Source organism: Impatiens glandulifera, chromosome 9, assembly GCF_907164915.1.
Source record: "Impatiens glandulifera chromosome 9, dImpGla2.1, whole genome shotgun sequence".
NCBI classification, from domain to species: domain Eukaryota; kingdom Viridiplantae; phylum Streptophyta; class Magnoliopsida; order Ericales; family Balsaminaceae; genus Impatiens; species Impatiens glandulifera.
Window position 1 is genome coordinate 34,650,685 of NC_061870.1, and position 23,358 is coordinate 34,674,042.

At 34.6% G+C, this 23,358-nt stretch overlaps 5 protein-coding genes across 5 annotated transcripts; 1 reads left to right on the forward strand and 4 right to left on the reverse strand.

The window, feature by feature from the left end:
- The first annotated feature begins 434 nt into the window (after positions 1-434).
- LOC124913943 lies at positions 435-1,833 on the forward strand. The gene is made up of 3 exons (XM_047454388.1): positions 435-674; positions 774-840; positions 903-1,833. Exons 1-3 carry the CDS (start codon positions 579-581, stop codon positions 1,691-1,693), a joined length of 954 nt encoding a protein of 317 aa, XP_047310344.1. The 5' UTR covers positions 435-578; the 3' UTR covers positions 1,694-1,833.
- A 399-nt stretch (positions 1,834-2,232) lies between these two features.
- LOC124913941 (protein EDS1L-like) lies at positions 2,233-4,286 on the reverse strand. Its single transcript, XM_047454386.1, has 3 exons — positions 3,954-4,286; positions 3,146-3,883; positions 2,233-3,068 (listed from the first exon to the last, which is right to left on the reverse strand). The coding sequence occupies exons 1-3, from the start codon at positions 4,284-4,286 to the stop codon at positions 2,370-2,372; spliced, it is 1,770 nt and encodes a 589-aa protein (XP_047310342.1). The 3' UTR covers positions 2,233-2,369.
- Positions 4,287-4,550: 264 nt separating this feature from the next.
- LOC124913940 (formin-like protein 4) lies at positions 4,551-7,691 on the reverse strand. Its single transcript, XM_047454385.1, has 3 exons — positions 7,405-7,691; positions 5,793-7,337; positions 4,551-5,721 (listed from the first exon to the last, which is right to left on the reverse strand). The coding sequence occupies exons 2-3, from the start codon at positions 6,668-6,670 to the stop codon at positions 4,551-4,553; spliced, it is 2,049 nt and encodes a 682-aa protein (XP_047310341.1). The 5' UTR covers positions 6,671-7,337; positions 7,405-7,691.
- A 129-nt stretch (positions 7,692-7,820) lies between these two features.
- Positions 7,821-12,677, reverse strand: LOC124913942 (aminoaldehyde dehydrogenase 2, peroxisomal-like). The gene is made up of 15 exons (XM_047454387.1): positions 12,516-12,677; positions 12,288-12,430; positions 11,940-12,020; positions 11,714-11,862; positions 11,536-11,628; positions 11,316-11,439; positions 10,927-10,992; positions 10,709-10,775; positions 9,681-9,757; positions 9,076-9,189; positions 8,861-8,938; positions 8,641-8,792; positions 8,499-8,559; positions 8,180-8,286; positions 7,821-8,085 (listed from the first exon to the last, which is right to left on the reverse strand). The coding sequence occupies exons 1-15, from the start codon at positions 12,622-12,624 to the stop codon at positions 7,995-7,997; spliced, it is 1,512 nt and encodes a 503-aa protein (XP_047310343.1). The 5' UTR covers positions 12,625-12,677; the 3' UTR covers positions 7,821-7,994.
- A 1,282-nt stretch (positions 12,678-13,959) lies between these two features.
- On the reverse strand, positions 13,960-22,233 carry LOC124916572 (alpha-N-acetylglucosaminidase-like). Its single transcript, XM_047457303.1, has 18 exons — positions 21,861-22,233; positions 21,658-21,734; positions 20,732-20,943; positions 20,489-20,610; positions 19,360-19,445; positions 19,125-19,219; positions 18,762-18,843; positions 18,309-18,415; positions 18,129-18,159; positions 17,924-18,041; positions 17,652-17,699; positions 17,160-17,269; positions 16,284-16,386; positions 15,642-15,740; positions 15,208-15,318; positions 14,843-15,078; positions 14,517-14,754; positions 13,960-14,451 (listed from the first exon to the last, which is right to left on the reverse strand). The coding sequence occupies exons 1-18, from the start codon at positions 22,077-22,079 to the stop codon at positions 14,107-14,109; spliced, it is 2,439 nt and encodes an 812-aa protein (XP_047313259.1). The 5' UTR covers positions 22,080-22,233; the 3' UTR covers positions 13,960-14,106.
- Between the last annotated feature and the right edge of the window lie 1,125 nt (positions 22,234-23,358).

A 23,358-nucleotide genomic window follows, 5' to 3' on the forward strand; every position in this document is an offset into this window, starting at 1 on the left:
GCCATGGGAAAATTTATAATTGCGAGACGTAATTTTTTATTTTTTTTGAAATATTTATCGAATTTTTTTTTTAAAAAGTTTGCGTCTCGCGATTGTCGGTTACGTCTCGCAAATGTCGGTTGCCGTCCAATAAAACGTGTGAAAATGACTATTTTCTTTGTGTTACGACGAAAATATCCCGTCGTGACGCGACGGAACCCTAATTCGTCGCGATGCCGGTCGCGTCTCGCGACTGTTCGGCACGCGACGGCATACTCGACGAATTGAGTTCCATGGTTTAGAGTATTTTTGTTCAAGAATTGAGGTTTACGCAATTTTTATTAGACACAAATCATTTTTTCAATTAAGGCCATTAGGGTCCTTTCATCAAATTTCCCCTGTGGTTGGATTCCGAAAAAGGGGGTCCATTAGGCCATTAAGGCCATTAGGAGAAGAGTTTTTGGTCATCAAGTAATCCAGAGTTTCTCTTTTCTCTCTCAATTCAACAATCAATCCGTTAATCCAGTTGTTTTTATCTCTTCTCAATCCATCGTCAGATATTTTCCTGATTCCAGTTCTAGGGTTTTGGTCCAGACTGAATGAACTCAACAGATATGATTTCTGATTCAATCGGCACCACCGCTTCCATCCCTATGTCCGCCTCAAATCCTAAAGATTTTCCCAAGAAAAAGAGGGTGAGCATCATTTATCTTTCTGGAAACTTCATTTTCCCTTTCTATTATACCATAATTCATCATTTCTATTGCTTTTCTACCACGATTTTTGGTTATCAGGTCAACAGGTCTGCCAAATTAAAGCAGTGTAAGCTGGACGTTCGTCGTGAGCAGTGGCTCTCTCAAGGTAATCATCCAACTCTTTCCACTCCATTTCACTTCCGATAATGAAATTTGTGTTCTATGCAGTCAAAAACAAGGAAACCAATGATGAAACTGACGGAAACGGAGGATTCATTTCGCCTATGAACGTGCAGAAGGAGAATCGTACAGTTGAAGGTGAAGAGAAGTCCATCCACCTCTATTGTGAGTTGGATTCCCCTTCCTACAGCCCTACCAGTCTCCACAGTAGCAGTAATTTGTCGGGTACAAATTTTACCTGCAGCAGCAGCAGCAGCAGTGGAAGTTTCTCCGGTAGCCTAACCGGAGAAGATGATGACGGATGCTTGGATGATTGGGAGACAATTGCTGATGCTTTGGCTGCTACAGATATCAAGCAGGAACAACACGGTTCTTTCTTAGAGCCATTGCAAGAGGTTGAGAATGCAGATCATGTTAATGGAATTGACATTCCAAAGCCAGAGGTTGTGGAAACTGTGCAGCAGAATCCAACTAATGTCAGAGCATGGAAACATGACGATACTTATCGCCCACAGAGTCTTCCTTCATTGTCGAAGCAGCTGAGCCTTCCTATACATTCATTTCGGAATCATGTTCATGGGGGAGGCAGTGTATGGGGGAGTTGTGGAAACGTTGTTTCTGCACCATCATCATGCCCCATATGCTGTGAAGACTTGGATTTCACGGATTCAAGCTTTCTGCCTTGTTCATGTGGGTTCAGACTTTGCCTCTTCTGCCACAAGAGGATTCTTGAAGATGATGGTCGTTGTCCAGGTTGTAGAAAGCAATACAACCATGAATGTGTTTCGGGGGAAGATACTCGCTTGGCTCAAACTCGTAGCTTGATTATAAGGTCTTAGGATGAGTTTATATTTTGTTCAGTATTTTTCTTTTCTTTGAGTCTTGTTTTTGCTTATCTCACGTGTTTTTATTTATACACAAACTCTGATAATCTTTTTTTTTTACCTAATCCAAGCTTATAGATATGTGTTTTCCAGAAGCTTATTGATTCTAGCAGGTTCTCTATATAACTGATCAATATCATTGTGGTGCATGCTGCTGGTGTAAAGGATTGCGATTCGTGGATATATATATTGGTATTGAAACTGAATAGCCTGTCATTTCCTTTTTTCTTTCCATTTTCCATTTTTTCCTTACAATCGAAGCAGGTACATCATCTCGTAAGAGATGGGAGGCTGAATCACATCTGATGGTTTGTCCACATAAATTGAATTGAATGCACTTATGTATCATATACAATGTTCTTCCCTATGTCAACAACAGCTCAACAATTCTGGAGAACTTTGTGCTGGCATTGGTCTGATAATTTTATGAAGCCTTTGCTGTCAAACAATGTTTTCTCAGCAAGAGGCAAGTTCACTTATTTTCTGCTACTATGTTGATGTTCTTAAAAATGAATCCTTCTATTTATTGATAAATTGCGAATTTATTCATTCATTCATTCCACTTGTACAGAGTATCTTATTCAGTAGAAGAAATTATGGGAATGTTACAAAACCACTATTTAATGGGTGGTTATATGTAGTGTTGAAGGCAGGTTTCCCATCTATGATTCTGATAGAGTGGTTTCCACCATTTGGAGAATGTAGATTGTTCCAAAAACACGTCCCTACCGATCATACCCTTATCAATCCAATGCAATAGGTTTCTCTCCATGGATTGAATTTGATTTTTGATCTCTTCATAAGGTCTCATCTTCATTTCCTCAACCTCAGCCCATAAACAAGACTCAGAGCTCTCACATGGCTTCTCTTCCTTTTCCACATTTTCTCTCCACCTTTGCGTGTATTTGTAACGTGTTGGCCTTCCAGTTATAAGATATGGGCCGGTGTCTTCATTCATTAAATGCCTATAGTAATTGGCAATGTCTAGGGGCTCCACCAGTCGTCTGAACGAAGTCCCCAGTTCTATCCAATCTTTCCGGCTTTCAAATGCGTCTGGAAGTTCCTCTCTCTTCAACATCTCAATGATCTCGTCCCAAATGCCTGCTAACTCGAGCCTGGCCACGTTAACTTGGAAATCTCTTTCTTCATTCTGCAACTTGAAGGCGTCGTAGTAACCTACCTTCCGAGCTTCGGATTCTGTTTGGTAGTCTTTTATGTGGTTTAGCTTTTCGCTAATTTTGTTCTTGTAAGAATCGACTCTCTTCTGATTTTCCTCTTTACGTTTCTCTAGTGCTGCTGCAGCTCGAAGGCATAGCCTTGCTCTTGTGTCCTGTTATAGAACTTACTGAGAATTCAAGAATTTGTTTTTCTTTTACAGGAATTAACAAAAAATAAATGAAAACGCACCAGGCCGAGGTCATTTAAGGCGGGGGAGTTGTCTTGGTCTTCAAGATGATCGTCCAAAATGACAAGATTTTGCATCTCTAAGCTTTCCTTCAATTCATCTTCGTAACCCAGATTTTGTTTCATGCTTTTGACAGCTACATCGCTAAATTCTGCCTCGTTGGTTAACTGGGCACAACTGAAAAGCAATTGAAGAACCGCATCTGGGTTATTGACTGCAATTAGCTTCCCGTTTCCTGTGCAGAAGATATAAGTTCCAAAAGGTCTGTAAGGGCTGATATCGATGAAGTTGGTGAAATTTTGCAGTAACGGGTTTGTACACTCCATGAGAGAGCAGGCGGAATGGTTCGCCACACACGACACGTTCTTCATGACATTGACGAACAATGATTCGGCTACACTTTCAGTTTGAGAAGACTGTTCCTTGGGATTATTGAAGTAGAGAAGGAGCTTTGCCAAATCTTGTTCTATGGAAGAGAGAGGCGTGAGCATTATACGAGGGACAATATCGTATCTCAGGACAACGTGAAGGAAGAAACGCGCCCAATTCTCTCTGTTCACTGCGTATTTGAGGATTTTATCGCCAATAAGGGGCGAACCGAATGTCATGCAGAGAGGTGGAGATGTTTGGCAGTTTTCAAACTTCTCGAGGAACCAAAGGGTTGCAAGTATTGCCATGGGACCACCTGAAGAATGCCCAGCAAATATTACACGGTTTTTCTCTCTCTTTGCTTTTCCCACCTGAAATTTTGTTTAAAAAAAGGGTTATTCTATGCTGCTGGTTTGAAGCTGAAACTCTGTTGATACATACCTCTTTTTCAAATGATGTGTTTAGAAGAAGTTGATGGAATTTCTGTAAGAATGCCTCGTTAAGAAGTGGTGCAGGTTGGTTTGGGATTAAGCTTTTGAGGGAAGGGAATAAATCGGTGTTGATCTCAACTTGTCCGAACTGTTTGTGGTGGAACCAGTCATTGACATGCCAAGAACCGGGAAAGGTGAAGACGATCACATCGGAAGGGCTTCCTGAGATTTTGTGTGTGAGGTATGATTTTCCGGGGAACTTGTGAGCCTTAGTCGCATGAGAACAAGCTTTAACGATCAGATTCACACTCACAACTTCCATCTTCTCTCCTAGACGGATCATGTTTGATATTTTCTTTCTATGTCTTGAATTTGAGAATTCTAATAATTTATTGAAGCTAAAAGTCTTCCCCAAGTCTTCCTCCCTTCTGTTTATGTCATTGTGGGGACTCTCTTATTGAAGACAACTTGACTCTAGGATGGCTCAGTGGGACTAACAGGAGCCCACTTAGATGCTTTTAAAACAATTTCATGGAAATTTTCATTTTTTCTTTATTTAAAACTTGGGGTTGGTTGGTTGGTTGTTACAAGAAACTACTGACTTTCCTTAAAAAGAAAGCAAATCATCGTCTTCTGAGTCAGTAGAGATGATGATTCCGGTTGACTTTCTTAAGTTTTGGAGACCGGTTAGTGGCAGAGGTGATGTTGTGTTCATCTTCTTCGTCTTCTTCTCTAGTTTCATCGAAATATCAATGCATACTTGATCCACCATATCGACAAAATCTTTCACTATAATAAACAACTGAAGAGATTTCGTCCCTGAATCTCCACCCACTTGGTAATATTCTGTTGTCCTCTTCACAAGTGACATTATTCTTGTTTCTTCTTCCTTCACTATAGTAAGTTCTTCCTCACATTTCTCCACAAATCCCTTCATTTCTTCCCCGAAACATCCTCGTCTGTTGTTTTCGCAGCATTGTTTCACGAGCAGCTTTATCTCGTCAACTCGCCTTTTGAGATCGGCACACATGTCATTGTGGTAATAATAATCTAGTGAGGATGCTTTCTTCACATTGGAGAACTCACTATGTAGCCTTGTACTAATAGTATTAGTCGCTCCTTCGGAGTAAATGACTTGTTCAACCACAAAGTGGAGCAATGAAGTCTTTCCGTCTGTGGATTTAATGGAGGAGAGTTTTCTAAGGGAGTTGAGGTTGAAGCCTTGTGCGTTTCCCCTTGAAGTTCCAGCGTTCATCAGATTACCGGTTTTGAGAATGGCTTCCAGAAGTTTAAAGAAGATTCCGCGAGTCCTTAGTTCATTGCAAGCGGTCTCGAGTGTTTGAAGCGATTCCTTTACGTGAAGGATGTCGTTATCGTAACTTGACATGAAAAGCATAGCGTTCAGACGTGCGAAAGCAAAGGGAACGGATTTCAGAATATGGTATAGGAAGGATTCGGCGTTAGCAAGCTTTGATGGGTTGCCATTGAATTGGATTAGCTTGTCTTCTTCATCTTTGGTTGGGCAGATCTTTACGAGTTTTTCTAGTATATCAACTGAAAGTCCTTGTCCATCAAAGAGAGCATCGATTATTTCTCTTTGAGAGACATCCAGAGATCTGATTATGATTGCTGCATTCTGGGATTTTCGCGGGTCAAGGATGAAGATTCGAGTATTGAGGACGGAGTTGGGATTTGTTGAACTTGAGATGATCTGGTCGGGGAAATTTTTGTTGATAGTAGAATAACCAAATAGTGCTTTTATTAGATCATCATCGATCCTGATGAACAAACAAGAAGAAATGATTGGTCATAAAATGCTAAGAAGGAATGAATTCATACATTAATTTACCTGAAAGATCCATCAATATTTATCTCATCCCAAACCATAGAATGATCAGCATTGGCTAATATTAGTTTGTCCCAGTGAAGCGGCTTCAGTTTCGTTTGTTCATTATCGATCTTTTTGGCAGAAGTCTTTTTTCTGTCAGTTGTAATTGGTTTTCGTCGGTTTTCCCCTGATAGTGATACACCATTTACTTGAAATCTTGGTAGTGGTGGAGGTAAAGGGATTCTCTTCTTTGGAGGCAGCTGATAAAGAGAAAGAGAATGAGAAGGTGGTGGTGGTGGAGGTAAAGGTAAAGGGATTCTCTTCTTTGGAGGCAGCCGATAAAAAGAATGAGGAGGCGGCGGCAGTGGTGGTGGCGGCGGTGGCGGAGGAAGAGAGGGTAGTTGCTTTCTTTTCTGAGATGAAGGAGGCGGCAGTGGTGGTGGTGGCGGAGGGGGAAGTTGCTTTCTTTTCTGAGATGAAGGTGGAGGAACTGAAATTGGTGGTGCATTTTCTTGTTGAACAATATTTGGTATATCCTGTTTGTTGGGCTTATTAGAATTTAGAGATGATTTATTATTACCTCTATCATACATCAGATTGTCTTGTTCCATTGGAGAATTAAGCAGATGTTTGGGCAAATAAGTCATGGTTCTTCTCCTTCTTAATCTTCTTCTTCTTCTTATTCCATCTTCTAGATTTTTCAAGTAGAAGACCTCTAGAGAATCGTGGTGGTCATTCTCATCGATAATAAATCCTTCTTTCAGGTTTCGTTCTTTTTGCTCGAGCCCTGTGGTATTCGCCCCGGTTACTTCTAATTCACTTTGAATGCTTGAAGAGTTGAAATTGTGTTTCTTTCTCCATCTGGCCACAAAAATCTTGTGAAAGAAGGAAAATATCATGCTGCTGAGAATAACACACCTTTCAATGCACACTGCTACTTTTGAATCTTGAGATGATGATGAAGTAGCTTGTGCAAAAGAGGCTGTAATTGATAGAGAAATGTGCTGGATTTACAAAGCAAATGGTTTATGACATGAAACGATGAAAACAAGAAAAAATGAATGAGCTATAGCTGTATGAACAACAACATTGGGCTTGAGCAAATATTTATTTGTTTGAAAGATTTGGTTGTTGATGTTGGTTAGGTTTGTTTTGAGTTTTAACTCTATTGGGACACAAGTTTCCTTTAACAAAGTTAATCCTAGAAGTTATCAAACATAACAATGTTTTTGTCATAATGCATGTAGTTCAATTGAAGTATAATAAAGGCGATAATAAGATCACACTTTTCTCATGGGTTTGTAAATTTCATCCCAGTCTTCCATTATAATTTGTTTGCCTCTTGAATAAAGTATTGAATTTGAACTAAATTTTCAAGTTGAACAAAAGAAATGAGCAATGAAAACCACAAAAAAACGAAAACATTCTTAAGAAATAACACCAACACTTTGCATCTAGTTTAATAGAAAAACACAGTAAGTTATCAATAACCCAGCAACACATAAACAATTCATAGTACCTTTCCAAGGCCAGAGATGATAACAATCCATTATCTGAAATATGCCACTGAGAAAGACAACAGCAATAAGCATCCAAAAATATATGGACAAAATCATCTTCAAGTGTGACTCACCCTTCGTAATAGTCACTGTGTTGCCAATGCCATCAAATTTGCAGCCTTCAAATATCACAAATTGAACTCAAGTCCCTCTTTTAACAGAAAAGTGAAAAAGTGCTTTAGATCCAGGGGGGTCTAGCAGATCTGATCACTTCTCTCAAGAACTTAGGGCGCAAATGGCCTCAGCTTTCGTGAACATCTACATCTCTTTAAGACAGAAGATGTTTTCTTCTTTCTCTTATGTGGGCTAAGTCATCCTTTTTCTTTTAAATTACAGAATCAAGCAGAGTATTGTTGCTTCAAAGTTTGATTCAAAAACCTGAACTAGTTCCTGTTCTAATTGACTCACTTTTAGGGTTTCATTCTATTAAAAGGTCAATGATGTTATGTCTTCGGAAATAACCAAATGATTAAAATTACATTAAACAACATAATAACAAAAGCTATTCAGTCTGGATTATTGAATATTGACAGAAAAAGAAGCAACATACTCCAAATTTATGCATTATTATTATTATTTGAAACCGAATTATCTCTTTCACAGGATATCAGTTTTACCTTTGAAGCTCCAACTAGTGTAAATTACCATATAATAATAATAATAATCAGAGTTTGCTAGGAGGCTTATACCAACCCCATGGTTCATTGGAGACATACTCAGTAACCTGCTTTACTGTCATGTAGTTCTCTAGTCCCCTACACAACACAAAAAAAAGCGATAAATAATCATTTTGTGCGAAATTGTTTGTTTCTTATATTTAGACCAGACCAACTCAAAAAAGATATTTACCAATGCCCTAATTCGCGCCCAAAGCCGCTACGCTTGTTGCCACCCCAAGGAGCTTGAACAAAGCATGGTTGTGAGCAGTTTACCCATACAATCCCTGAATTTATAGCCTGAACAAACAAACAAATAAAATAGTGTACCACATCAAGCCCATGATCAATCTTATACCAACCAAAAAAGAAGACAAAATCACTTTCCATTTAAACTTTGGCAATACAGTTTTCAAATAGGCTCTCAGGCTCTCAATATTAATGTAGAAGAAACGGACTGCAAATGGAACTAAATATATTTGTGACACCACTCACTCAAAGATTTATTTTACCTTTGTGATTCTATCGCACCTTTCCAGATTCTTTGATATGACAGCAGCTCCTAGGCCATATCTGAGGAAAATCAACAAGTGTCAAATGCAGCCTGAAGGAAAACACATGCATCAGAGAACTTAACCGCAAGAATATGCTCACTCAGTATCATTTGCCAGTTCAATGGCTTCATCTTCATTTCTGAATGTCTTCACACAAAGAACCGGGCCAAAGACCTCCTCCCTCCAGATTTGCATGGAGGTACTTACATTAGTTATAATTGTGGGTTCAAGAAAGTATCCCTTCTTCAAATTCTGTCATTTGTATACAAGTAGTAAGAGGGATGTACTTTTCTTAATGCAAAAAAGAAAAATCAACCTACCTTGGGACGGGTCCCACCACATAAGATGGTTGCACCTTCACTCTTAGCCGTTGCAATGAACTTCTTTATCTTCTCATACTAGAGCACAAAAAAATCAAGTAAACTATACATTAATTTAGACTAGATATAATAAGCATATGTAATATTTTTAATTTGACTGTTGTCAATTGTCATGTAATGCATTAATATTAAGAGAAAATTTAGAAGCCACTCACCTGGCTTGCATTAACAACTGGGCCAAGCCTGCAACCTTCTTCCATGGGGTCTGAAATCTTAATGTTTTTGGTCCATTTCACAATCCTGTCCAGAAACTCTGTTGCTATACTTTCCTGTAACAATTATTATAATTAACTAATCTTCTGCTTACATTGAACTCTATGTTAATCAGGAAAGCATAAATATATGAAAAATGGTGTATTGCCTTCCCTAGTCGCATAACCTTTTAAGAAAAAACTAAGGAAAAACATCTAGCAAGTTCGGCAAGTCATCAAATCAGAATGATAGACAATCTAAACATGGCACATGTTGCAATTAAAGAGAGTCCACAAACAGGTTATTGCACTAGATCCATGTTTTCATGTTTGATACCCAGACCTTATCATTTTTGCCCACATGGTGATGTTATTTGAGTAATGATAAAGCAATAAAATTATTATTGATTGCATAATATCACAGAATAACACTCTCCAGCTTATCGTATCCTCATGAATCATCTGCAGAATATGGCATGTTTTTTGCAGTGTACAATCGCAAATGCTGAAATTACATGATAAAGTTGGGAAAACATGAAGTGCTTTTTGCATCTATTTATTCCACTTACATGCAGAATAAGGCGAGATGTTGCACTACATATCTGTCCATTAGTCCAAAAGCAACCAAAGATAGTCCACTCAACAGCTGATTCAAGTTATAGATAAAAGAAAAATCGAAGTGTTAGCATATGTTTATCTTTTATATGACAAGATCAATTGCTAATGCTGCCAATCATGCAATATGTCAGTAGAGAAGAATTCAGAGGCTAACTTGAACAAAATAATAATCAGCTCCAAGGGCTTTTTTAATGGGTTGTTTTAAACTCAAGGATAAATACTAAGAGATAAAGGAAAAAGGGACTAAATTTGGATCGATCTGGATCACGTCATCAAAGTTAAGGGAATCCATCTTAAAGTGGATCTCAACATTTACGAGATGCCTGATTTGGAGCACTGAACATTCTTTCGGGATTGCTTCGCAGGATTTGACGTTCACGTTCTGATGAGTGGGGGCCGGTGATCATTTTGGAACATCCTTTGACTTGAGTGAGTATGACTGGTTATTTCTGATTTTTGTTTAATGGAGTGATAGATTGTGAGATCTGCTCAACCTCATTTGTCGATGATGAGAGGTGAGGGGTGGAACTAGTGCCTATGCGGATCCAAACCTCCCATTTTTCCTGCTTTTTAATGTGCTTTTGTGTACTTATGAACTTTTTAACGTGCTTATGTTTTTGTGTACTTATGAAAGAAAAATATGTAACTTACGATAATTTGTTTTAATACACGAGGTATTTGGTTTAACCAATTCATCGTGGCCTGATGGACAAGTCACATGATCAAGATTTGGTATACACAATGTTTGTATTTATTAGAAGTCGCCCTTTTGACAACTATGCTAAAACAAAATTTAACATTTAAGAGAAAAAGTTCTTTGGTTTTAAAAAATACTAATAGCTAAATATTCCTAAATTTGATTAATATGTTGAATTTGGATCACAATACCCCAGTATTTTTTTTTTAAAAAGAATACCCCCAGTATTTAAATTCATCAATTGTGAAGTTTAAGCATAGGATGAGAAATGCTATCACTCACCCTTGTCAAGGTCAACATCTTCAAAGACAACAATGGGACTTTTTCCCCCAAGCTCAAGTGTGACAGGCTGCAAACAAACAGGGTACAAGAAAGATGAAAAAAAATCACTGTCAAATGTTAAGAGCAAGACAATACTTTAGCATGGTATATAGTGAACTAACAAGGGGAAAGGAAGTTTGACAATGGATGTAAAAACATTGCACGTATGATTACTATACCTTGGCAAGTTTAGATGCAGCAGCCATAATCTTACTTCCAGTCATGTTACTTCCCGTAAAAGCAACCTATAAGGAGAGTGAGACACATGTTATACTTCTATTAAAACATAAATTCACCCCAAAAAAACTGCATCTAGTATGGGGAAGTATATATCCAGCTTCAAAACAAGTCTTCTCTTAATTTCTGAATTTTATTTTAATCTTCTAGTAGATGTGTATCAAACCATATGTAATGTGACATTCCAAGTTTGTAGCTAGCCTAATCATGAAAGGAGTAGTACATGACTACATGCTGAGAATTAAGTTTTTGTTCTTTCGAAAGGCATCTTTTATTTGCAGAAAAACACATGTTGGGGAATCTACAACTGCATCATGCATGATAAGCTAACCTTATTCACATCGGGATGAGAGGCTAAAGGAGCACCTGCTTCATGGCCTAGACCTGTCAGCACATTAAGGATACCTGGGGGAAGGCCCACCTCTCTACACACAGCAGCCAACTCCAAGCATGTTCTGTATTATAAAAAGAAACGAGCAAGTGGGTAATAAAAATGAAATTAGCTCAAGCCAAGCAAAGACCAAATATTAGAAAGAAGCTCATAAACTTACATGGATGCAACCTCAGATGGCTTGAGAATCGCAGCACAACCTGCAGCCAAGGCAGGAGCAACTTTCCATGTGCTCATTAGCAGAGGGTAATTCCTTCCAGAACAAGAAATAAATAAATAATTAATTCCACATGATCTATTTGGTTTAACAAATTGTAACACATTCTAAATCTAAATACCATGGTGTGATCAAACCAACAATCCCAATAGGTTCCATAACAACATGACACTTAAACTCTTCCATTGGCACAGAAACAGGAGTCTTCTTCTTTGTGTCTAAGCCCTCAGCAAGATCCGCATAGTAATCAAAACATGCCGCTACATCATCCTATCAGTATAAACAAAACAAATCCATAAGCAATCGAAAAGCAAGACATTTCTGTGAGGAAATGCATCATGACATACTATATCCCATAAAGCTTCCTCCAATGGTTTTCCACAATCCATTGATTCCAGTTCTGCCATTTCCGACTTTCTTTCTCTTATCTGAAAGAAGAAGCAAATCAAAACATACTCAAGACTCCAAATAATCATAATAACTGTAGAAAAAACGTTCACATAAGAAGATCGATCAACAATAAAAAGCTTCGGTGCAGCCTGAGTTACGGAAATAATTAATTATATCTAATAGTTTCATACACATAAGACTTTGATTATATTTTACTAATCTAACATTGCAAGAGACATGAATTAGTATAATTAAGTATGATAGGTTGTTGTAGAGAGAAATGAAGAAAGGAAAGGAAAAACAACCTTAGTAGCTATAGCACGTAAATATTTGGCTCTATGAGCCCCAGGCGCGGAGGACCAGTCCTTGCCTCTGTTCCGGGAAAGGGCCTTTCGAGCGGCGTCCACAGCAAGATCCACATCTTCAGAAGTAGCAGAAGGAATGCTGCCTGTAATCGAGAAGAATCGAAAGCATTAATTAACATTACAGTTGAATAAATCCATGAATTCACAGAGAGAAAGGGATAGACAAACCTATGATCTCTTCGGTAGCAGGATTGATGATAGGAAGACGATTCTTTCGTACAGGCTCTCTCCACTCGCCGTCGATGAACAGCTGACGGAAAGGCACCGTGATTGTCATCTCTCTCTTTCTCTTTGGATGATGACTCTATGCTTTGAAGAAGTGTGCGCTTGATGGAGAGAGTGATCATATAATAAAGAAAGAAAATAATTTATTATTTAAATCGATTGATCGCTTTTTTAAGTAGTTTATACTTTATATATAGATCATGCTCTATTTATTATAAACTATTAAATGAATTCTAACATAAATCTAATCTTTTAGCTTTCTATCTATCTATATTAATTAATTAATACATAATGATTTTTTTTTTAAATAATAAATATTTTAGTATTTATTTTGTTTGTTTTTTAATCCATTTAACTGAGTTTTGAGTGAGAATAAAATTTTCAGACATTTTCTTTTGATTTGGATAATATAGTCAAATTAAAGGCAATTTTAGTGGTAGTAATTTTTTTTTGGTCTGTTATTAAATATTTTGTTATTTTCTAATGTGCTATTATTTGCATGTGTAGGATTAGTGTTAGTAATGGATAGTATTGATTCATTAAATTGAAGAAATTAAAGAATACAATAATTGTAATTTTTATGGCACATTATTTTGTTTGCTTAAGTCGAGATGAACATATCTATATCTTTTTTGACCTAATTATTAGGTGGGGGACTTTATAATAATATAAAGAAGTTTATATGTAGGTGTCGGATATGTATTCATAACGTGATAAGATTGCTTTATTCAAAGGAGTCAATTTATTATTTAACTATTTCCAGCAAATTCCAGAATATATATATATATATATATATATATATATATATATATATATATATATATATATTAATGACATCATTTGAAGTTGATATATATGTATATATATCTTTAAAAGAATGTTTTAAACATTTGTTGATTTACGTGAGAATTAATTTCTTATAAAAAGATAAATTAATTAAATAAATATTTGTTATTATTTATATGTGCTTTCAATTCGGAAGAAAAATTAAATTCACATTCAAGATGCTTCCAAAGTGGGTCATAATATTATTCATTATTTTAATGGTCTTAAATCAAACAATTTGTCAATTTAGTTTAATTTTGAAGTCTTAAATCACTTCTTCTTATTAAAATTGAGGTATGAACTGGATGGTTAATATTTGAGATCTCATTTGAATTCTTAGCATAAAATATTAAATTATAAACTTAGAGCATAATTAAAACATGATAAATTATATTCCAATCGATCACATGCATTAATTCATCGTACACAGCTTAATTAATTTGTTTTGAAACACCTCTATGTCTACATGGACCTTAAATACCTTCTCAATCATTAATTATCATATGATTATGGAAATGTAAGAATATCATTAATTATCAGATGATTATGGATATGATATTCTTACAGTAATCTTTTATTATTACATTAACCCAAGCTGCTAGAAGAAGATCAATAATGGGAGATACAGATATTTCAAATCCGTGACTTTTATGGTCTCATAGGTTGACTCTTTTCACCGGTCCACCTTGGTCGAGTTTGTTTTTGCAAATCATATATATGCATGATCAGAATAAGGTTGAAAATATTTGTCATAAATCCACCTGGAAATGTTGAGGGCATGATCTGCTGCAATGGGTCTAGTAGGAAACAGATCCTGTCCTAATTGCCAGTTATTGGTCAGTGCAATCCATTCCATCCTCCATGCTTTCAATGGAAATTTTTCTCCTTTCTCTAAACTCTGGATTAGATGTTTGAAATAGATGGTTGCTCTTGGACCATAATAACCTCTTAAAAGCCCACTCCAATACTTGTTCGCATAATCGCGAAGTAGGCTCGCTTTCTCATCTGTGTTGTCGAACCACATTGTTATTTGAGTCCTAGCATTCCATTCATACTGCATGCATCCATCCATGCATTGTTATTGACTTCTTAATTAGGAAATAAAAGTAAGTTTTTTACCTGTCGTCTCTGTTCATCGTTTAACCCCAGTTTCTTTGCACTCTCGAGCCAAGGTCCTAGAAGGAAGCCCTCATGGCATGCTAAGAGTGCATCTGTATCTTCTATGAGCTCTAGGAATGATCTACTCAGCTTATCCACCCCACCCTTATCATTTGACTGATAAGCTTTTATAATCTTTAAGAACAGTTGGTTTGCATGTTTTGATAATACTTGTCTTGTCAGATCAATAAGGTCATATCTGATGACGATGATGATCAAAGTTCCAAACAAATTAGGACTTCATCCAAGAAAATACTATTATACTACTAATCCTCAACCGATCTGACCTGTATGTATTACTACCAGAGAGTTCATCTCCACTTGTAAGGAATAGTTGCAAAGCCTTTATAACCTCTGAAGTTTCGTACCACAGGTGAGGTTTATCATAGGAGTCGTCGGTTTCTTCTTCGAGGGAAGCCCATTTCGTGTTGGCTTGCTTTATTCCTCCTGAGTGTGCTTTTGTCACAACGATCAAATGGGGATCAACATCTGGGAATGCCACGATCGTATCTCTGTTCTTGTTCTGTTACGGTATCATATTGGGGTCAAATATTTCATATGTTTATCTAAATCTTGTATGGATAATTTAATTTATATGTATGACTTCTTGAAGAGGAAAATTAAGCTTGAAATAATCAACAGGCTTACTTACGGGGGAACCATCTGTGCAGTTGTATATCGAGTGATATAGTATATTCCATGCATCTTGCATTGATGAAACCAACTTCCCATACCTTCTAATGGAGTATTTATCAATCCATGTCTGAAAGCACAATAAACAGGACATTTAGGATGATGCATACATGAACAAGAAATAGGCCTGAACTGGCAAATGTAACATTTTTTTTTATCAAACCAGAAGATATATAATAGATACCAAAAATGAAAAAACCTCATCAATTGATATTTTGGGACTTTAAGAGGTTTGACACCACTTCAAAGCCAAAATTTTCTTATATTGGTCAGACTGTTCTTAAATTTGGGACAGAAAATAACCAATTATAATGAATGAGCTTATAATAGTTTTAAAATTCTTTTCTTGAATTTCCCAAGACAATGGCTACAAAACATGTGATGGTATACCACCTTCACGTCAACTTTGTCATGTCGAAAAGCCATTTCAGCCATAAGATCATAAACTATGGGATTTTGTTCAATGCCCTCCATTGACATTCCGACACCAACCTGGTACAAAGAGAAAGTAAGGTGTTATGAATTATGGTTCAAAATTGTATATGGGAGAATTAGTGATGAGAGGTCTATTCAATATAATTTCAAGCATATCCTATACAAATCTACTATCATCTATTATGTATACACATTATTAATCAATAATACCAATTGTATCCCTAACTAACTTGTGTACTCTATATCCTAACTAATATTTTTATGGACTATTTTGCATATTATGTCTTCAAGAACTATTCCAGCCCTTATCCATTACATCTCTTTCCATCTCAACCCTCTATTATATCTAACCCTAACACTTGTTACATAAGGAAGCATGTATCATGAGAAATAAAACATAGCATGAAAACTAAAAATTTAAGCGGTCCTTTCTTTCCTTTTCTCCTGTCATAACAAAATTTGATACTAGAAGCATCACAGTAGACTAGAACTAGGAATTTAAAAACTCATGAATGAGATTTAAGCATAGAAAACAACCATATAGAGATGCTTTCATTCAGGGAGAAATAAAATATCTAAATAAATCAAAATAACACTTGCCATTGTTGAGTTTTCACTTGTACGAGCTTCGACAGGTCCAGACCCTACAGCATCTAAGACCCCATACATCTCGCTGTTTCCAGCAAAATTGTGTAGCATACACCTGTAGGAGATTGTGTTGCTGTAATTAGAATAAAGGAATTATGACTAAACATGCCATTTTTAAAACAAGTGGAGAAAATTTTCCTAATGATTTAGCAAATTCTTTCTTTACTTGTTTGGATTGAAGAATAGAGAAAGATTGACTTTCTCTCTTCTTATCAACAGTGGTTACAAAGGAATATATTCATAAACATTAAAAAAAAAAGAGCCTGGTTACATGGAATTTTTCATTTTCAGCTAATCTAAGACCTAAATCCAAGTCCTACTAATATACTCATTTCCATCAAGTCAGAAAAAAAAAAGCTGTAAATCATGACATGACACACTAACTATGATTCTTGGTAATTTAGGTGAAACACATTAGCAAAAAATAATTATGACGGATCTAACTAAAGTAATTCTTCAACCTTTTGTTGAATAAAAAGGTAATCCCCCCTTCTACATGTTTCATTTATCATGAAATACAAGATTGGACGTGATATAATTTTTTCTGAATCAACAATACTCTTCCTGACATGAGCTCTGACATTTTCTCAAGAACAATAAATGTCTTGTTAGGTTACTGGATGCAAGTAAGAACAATAGCCATGCTGAATCTCACCTAATAGGGCACAAAAATAGTTTCCACAGTCAAGAAGAAGGGAACAGTATTGCGACTATAATGATGCTTCCTTGCATGTAAAGAGTATTATGTGCACAGATGTATACAATCAACCATAACTTCAAGAAGTATTTAATATGCTAAAAAAAGTGTAATATAGTTAAACAACTTTCCAGATGTAAGGAATTCCGTAGAACTGCTCTGAAGTAATCCATATGGGTTTCACTTCAGCAAAGAGGTCAAGGACAACCATCCTTCCCAAGGGAACAGAATGGAGAAGTGCCTGAAAAGTAGAAAACATTCCACTCAGAAGAGCTTTAGTATCCTAGAGAAATGAACATTTAAATTGTGATATCACTATATATCACACTGCCAAATTTCATCACATGCAAATATTTTGAAAACAGCCAAGGATGAAGTTTCCATATGCATTAGTAATAAAAATAAAACAAGGGTCATTGATGTTATAAGGAAGAGATATTATTGGACACAGTATTCATCCAACAAGCATACCATTCTATAAGACTTGTCCCATATTACCTTAGAGCCTCCAAGATCCTCCTTTTAGTAACAAAATTCAACAAAGTATTGTATGTCCAATAAAAAAACATAACTTATCATCTTGACCATATATGTAATATTACAACAGAGAACAAAGGCAACACCTTCATTTGTGGTGGTCTCCAGAAAGGATCATAGGAGAAAAGCCATCCCTACAAACAAAAGCTAGATTACATTGATAAACCATATTTTACTAAAAAAATAAAGAACAAAATGCAAATAACTGGGATATAAAAAGTGGCAAATGTAAATCTAAAAGGAAAATAAAATAAAGCTAATTCCTGTTTATATCTGAACTTTTGAGTTTTTAATATTAACTTTGCAAGACCAATATAAGGTGATTGATATATTGATGTAAATTTGGTATCAGTTAAACCTGCATTAACCAGACTGCATCCTTATCCCCATTTTGCATTCCTTTAAAAATTGCAGCTCCCAATGAAGATATGTAGTCGGGATCATCAATTGGCGGTGTGTTCTCATCAAAAGTGTCACTGTAGAAGATTCACCTCACATAAATACCAGCTCAAATATTTAGTGTCATCTAATAATGTAATGAAGTTTTATAGAAAAAAGGATACCAATTATAAATGTGGCTAGTCATCCCATATTCTGAATCAAAACAAACCCAAATGAAACAAAAAAAAAATACATAGTGTTAGAACATTATACAACAACTATAATTGAAAAAGAGACGGAAGCCACTAAAAGAAAAGTTGACAAGAGAGTTTATGCAACACTTGATGAGCCAGGTAAAACACCTTTTCGTTGTTGCTTAACAAATGCTTCGCCAATTTCAGTAAACAGTGGATCCGTCGCATCAAGAAGATAAGTGCAACACCATCTAGGATCACTCCGAACAGTAAACCTAATGCAGTATGAGTAAATAACAAGTTACACGGTGTTACATAACTCTTGCCTTTGATATCATTGTAATTAAGACTCTTTTTTCAGACTAGGAAAAGAAATGTTAAAACAGAGGCACAGGACAACTTATATAACTTCTAAGATGTTGACAGATAATCCATAAGGCGTCTCCAGAATGAAAAGGTGCTAGTAAGTAAAACTCGAGGAATCCTATGTGACGTTTCGCACATGCACTATATGTTATGCGAGGTTATGGTGGTAACAGTAGTTTGCCATGCAGAACAAACATCAGTACGGACAAACCAATACCTAGTTATCGAGTGAACTACCAACATTTTGTTACCTACCAATTTCCGAGATGTGTAATCTTTGCAGATGGGAACCTGATCTTCAATGCGGCAGGGACATTTCCAGAAAAAGCTGGAAGCACTGAAATCATAGGAAAGAGATAGTAAAGACATTCATCTTAGTTTATTGGACGGAATAGAAAGGAAAAAAGAACAACTATTTGCACAATAATTTTGACAATTTTATTAAATACTAGCACATCCCATTTTATACGAACATTTATTATTTGGGGTGATGCTATAAGGTAAAGATGCATTCTTTTGGCTAATTTATGAAGCATGTCAGATTTGGAACCACATCTATGTTGTCAACTTAAATAAGAAGAGTAATTTATGTTTCATGGAGTATAACTAAAACAGCACCTGGAGTCATCCCAAATTCATGCATTCTGGTAAGAATTTTCTTCTGCAGAATTAGTTGTTGGTCTAACCAGCTTTGAGCAAGAGGCCCTCCCCATCTGAGTTTGAATTGTAAAAGAAAAAAAATTAAATGAAATAAGGAAAAAAAGGCTTACAAATAACATATATAAAAGAAACTATAAAAGAATAATGAGAAGGATATAGCATATGATGATAGAAAACAAATTTAAGAACTTACCCATGCAGATTTCCCATCCTAGACCATGCAAGAAAAGCAGGGCCTCCGAAGAAATCATTGAGATCTGAATTGCTAATATTAAAAGACTGCAAAATGAAGTAACTGTAAACCAAGAGGATTACCGCTAGATTACAACTTACAACATTGAGAAAACACACATGATTCAAGGCATATGATCATAAGATGTAATATACCAATATTTTTCTTTGTACATATATCTCAGTAGAAAAGAAAGTAAAATTGTAAGCAAGCTTGTTAAACCACTATGAGATTGATTGAGATAAAATTAAATTATTGATTAAAGAATATATCTGTTCGGTTCCAAACATTCCTCTACAAGTGCTGTCAAAACTCTATAACTAGGCCATGGCTGTGGAGTGTCATGCTAGTTCTCCTTTAATACCCAAAAAAAAACTCTATAACTATCTAAATCTCTTATTCTGACACTTTTACAAGAAGATGGCATCTTAATTTTTCCTTCTTTTTTTTTAAATTACAAGGAGAGGAACTATTTTGTGTCCAGTCAGATACAGGCAAACTGATTAAGGATCACTGAGAAGAAATATGAGCCTGATATCCCAAATTTAAGACGGAAGTACACAGCGTAAATGACAGTTCCTGAGGGAGAAAAAAACAATTTATGGCTGAAAAGCAACTTTGAGATTAATTTTGTTTCATATAATGTAACATAATCATCATATCCAAAGCAAGATGCAATGGAAACACACATATTTAGTCAAGGTAAACTCAACCACTAAAAGTTGCAAGGCGTAGTGCAGGTGTCTTTGGTCCTCCTTGTATTATCAAGATCTCGATTATCAACAGCATTTTCCTAATTTCAACAAACTATAAAATGATTATTTTACTAAAGAAAAAAGTTCAGAGGAAATGAATGGAATATACTAGTCATTCATCTCAGTATTATCTATAGAAGTTTACAAAATCGATTGTATGATTGTTGAAGTCAACCAGTTATATTAACACAATTGCCAGTGAAATGAATGATCCAAAAGAAATGAAGAATGCACAATGTTATAACTCAACATGATTAGCAAGAATACATCCTCAGCAAAAAGATAGTCCATTAAAGGAAATTCATCTGAAACCAACAAAGTGAAAGACTACTTACCCGGAATACTTTTTGCCAAATTGCCTCTTGACCCGTGAAAGCAAGTGGCAAATTGACACCCTGGAGAACCATCCAATCAATCTCCTTTTGCCATCTTTCCCAATCCCACCAAACAAAAGTATCTTCAAAGTTAAGTAAAATAACGATAAGAAAAAATATGTATCAAAGTAAATGTCAGAATAAATTGCAATTTTCTGACCAACTTGATGTGAGTCCAAAAATTGATATAGAAATGTAACTTACAGCTAGATGTAACAGCATTCTGGTAATAGTTCCACGGTACAGGTCTCTGGACTAAGATTCCATTATGATCAAGACGTGGAAGAGAGCCTGATTTAGGTACAGTAGATAGTTGAACTCCCCCAGTTTTATCCCATGATATATGCAACCCACACCAATTCTTCAAGTACCAATGTAGACCAGCCCCTAGCTCAACCCCAGTGAAGCCACTGATTCTGAAATAAAGTCGATCAAAGACATGAAAAAATCAATTGTTAGGTTAAAAATCCAGAAACAAGTCAATTCAATTAGATGTTTTTCTTGAAACTCACTAAGGGAGCAAAGATTACTGGTTCAATTCTCACTTAAAACGACTTAAATTGAAATTAAGGATTAAAAAAGGAAAAAAAAAATGCTCTTCTTGAAATATAAATGGCTAAAATTCTGAAACATGAATCAATTCTAATCCTGAGCATTAAAATATATTAACTATGAATTCTTAATATGATTTACAGTAATTAATTATGATGGCATCTCATTATTGCAGAAATAATAAGAACTATTTCTAAATACTCAATTACTTTCTTGTGTAAACCAACCAATTTCCTTTATTTGGGGAGAGCTTTAAAAAAATCTTTTGTTGATGAAATTTTTACCTTAATAAAATAAAAGCTTTTTGAAACTATAATTAAATTTGCATTTTAATTAAGTCTCTATCATATATTAATTAATTTTCTCTTTCAAAAGGTGTCCTAATTTAAATTGGATAATATTGACTCAAATTAGTTGTGAATTAAAAAACTGTGGAATCTTATCCTCCAAAGCCAGCCGGCCAGCCAATAAACTAACCCTAAAACATCAATCATTGAATAATTATTCATATTTCATGTATTTAAATAGTAATTATGGAATCTCATTACTGTAGAAAAATCCATTAATTAGCAACATACAAAATCTCTGGAGTGCCATAACCATTGAAGGAAGGATGATTAGTGAGTATAAAACAAGATTCTCCCCCGCATTGCTCCTGTAAATGAAACTTAACCTATATGTGTAAGTAAAACTTCGGATATAGAATCGAAAAAATACAAAATGATTCAACTAACTAAAGTGCAATAAATCATAGATTGAGTTAATTAAAGCATGACATTACCTTAGAGATTATTTGAAAATCGAAGGTGGATGAATGGGAGGGGATAAGGCGATTGACAAGGCTACGAACAGCGGCTACCTGAACGGAAGGCGAAGTTCTCTCTCGGTCCTGAGTGTGTAGGAGACGAGAGATGTAGCTAACTCCGATTGTAGACGATTGAATTTGAACCAGAAGAGAAAACAAACAAAAGATGATGACTAATACAAAGTATAACGTCATGATCGTCGTCGATGATCAAGTATTGCTCTATGGGAAGAGCATAAAGTGGACTAGTATATATACGATGCAAAGGCATTGTGCAGAGAGAGATTCCGGTAGAGTGGTGAAGGATAAAGAGACAAAATTGCCGGCGGGAGGGAGAAGGAGAGAGATTCCGGTTTGCTTTTTCTTCCCTCTCAAAATAATATTCACTGTTTTTAGTCGATTGGAAATTAAACGGAAAATAGGTAAGTTCAGCTTAGATTTTTTTTTTTTTTATTATTTTAAATATTAACTAAATATATTTATTTATTTATTTTTAGTTTAAATATTTTATTTTTATTAATTTTTTCTTGTTTTAATTTTATTTTTTTATTAATAATATAATTATATATTTTATTTAATAATAACATAATACTCTAATATTTTGTATACAAAAATATAGAGTTGTAATAAAATATAAATTAATATAATAGATATTTATTAATTATTTAAAAAATGTCAAAAAAAAATATAGTGGTATAGAGTATGTATTTGTTATATTTTAAAATTTTATTTATATATATTTTATAATTAATAATTTAAAATATTAATAGAAATAAAAATATAATTTAAATATACAAAAATTGTTATTACTAATTATATGGATTTTCATTCAAAGTATAGTGCTAAATTGACTTATATGACTAATTTCTTAAATTTAAACATATATATATATATATAATATTAATTATATTAATCTTTTAGTTTTAAAGTATAGTGTTAAATTTATTTTTATTTAAATATATATTGGATATATTTATTAAAATATCAATATAAAGGAAGAAAATTTTTGATCTTAAATATATTAGTTTTTTTTTTAAATATTAATTTTTTATCATAAAATATTTAACTATGTTAAAAAAACATAATTAAATAAAATAATAAAATCATTATATATAAAGTATGAAGTGATTGTATTATTATTTTTTAAATATTATGAATAAAAAATGATAAACACATTTTTTTTAATAAAAAAAAACATTACAGTAATATATATATATAATATTTAAATAACAATATTAATTTTTAAAGTATTTTTATATTTATTGGTTAATAGAGGGACAAAATAACATTATATAATAATCTTAAAATTTAGTAAGGTTTGAGAAAAAGATATAATAATTATTTTCAAAATTAAATATTAAATAATAACAAATTTAAAATGTTGACTTTTTACAGTCAAATATTGTAAAAAAAATGTATTTATTTTATTTTTGTTAATTATCCTTATATTTACTCAAGCTTAACTTACTTTATA

What these genes read in the sequence shown, in the direction of transcription:
- LOC124913943 (XM_047454388.1), top strand. Translation starts at nt 579, where the DNA reads ATGAACTCAACAGATATGATTTCTGATTCAATCGGCACCACCGCTTCC. An exon ending in ATTTTCCCAAGAAAAAGAGG is followed by an intron (nt 675 to 773) that starts GTGAGCATCATT and finishes TTTGGTTATCAG; the next exon opens with GTCAACAGGTCTGCCAAATT. An exon ending in TGAGCAGTGGCTCTCTCAAG is followed by an intron (nt 841 to 902) that starts GTAATCATCCAA and finishes TGTTCTATGCAG; the next exon opens with TCAAAAACAAGGAAACCAAT.
- LOC124913941 (XM_047454386.1), bottom strand. Translation starts at nt 4,286, where the DNA reads ATGATCCGTCTAGGAGAGAAGATGGAAGTTGTGAGTGTGAATCTGATC. An exon ending in ACACATCATTTGAAAAAGAG is followed by an intron (nt 3,884 to 3,953) that starts GTATGTATCAAC and finishes ACAAAATTTCAG; the next exon opens with GTGGGAAAAGCAAAGAGAGA. An exon ending in CCTTAAATGACCTCGGCCTG is followed by an intron (nt 3,069 to 3,145) that starts GTGCGTTTTCAT and finishes GTTCTATAACAG; the next exon opens with GACACAAGAGCAAGGCTATG.
- LOC124913940 (XM_047454385.1), bottom strand. Translation starts at nt 6,670, where the DNA reads ATGATATTTTCCTTCTTTCACAAGATTTTTGTGGCCAGATGGAGAAAG. An exon ending in AATATTGATGGATCTTTCAG is followed by an intron (nt 5,722 to 5,792) that starts GTAAATTAATGT and finishes TTTGTTCATCAG; the next exon opens with GATCGATGATGATCTAATAA.
- LOC124913942 (XM_047454387.1), bottom strand. Translation starts at nt 12,624, where the DNA reads ATGACAATCACGGTGCCTTTCCGTCAGCTGTTCATCGACGGCGAGTGG. An exon ending in TACGTGCTATAGCTACTAAG is followed by an intron (nt 12,021 to 12,287) that starts GTTGTTTTTCCT and finishes TTCTTCTTTCAG; the next exon opens with ATAAGAGAAAGAAAGTCGGA. An exon ending in CATCTCGCCTTATTCTGCAT is followed by an intron (nt 9,190 to 9,680) that starts GTAAGTGGAATA and finishes TAATTGTTACAG; the next exon opens with GAAAGTATAGCAACAGAGTT.
- LOC124916572 (XM_047457303.1), bottom strand. Translation starts at nt 22,079, where the DNA reads ATGACGTTATACTTTGTATTAGTCATCATCTTTTGTTTGTTTTCTCTT. An exon ending in ATGACAAAGTTGACGTGAAG is followed by an intron (nt 15,319 to 15,641) that starts GTGGTATACCAT and finishes TTGTGCTTTCAG; the next exon opens with ACATGGATTGATAAATACTC. An exon ending in TCTGGTAGTAATACATACAG is followed by an intron (nt 14,755 to 14,842) that starts GTCAGATCGGTT and finishes CATCGTCATCAG; the next exon opens with ATATGACCTTATTGATCTGA.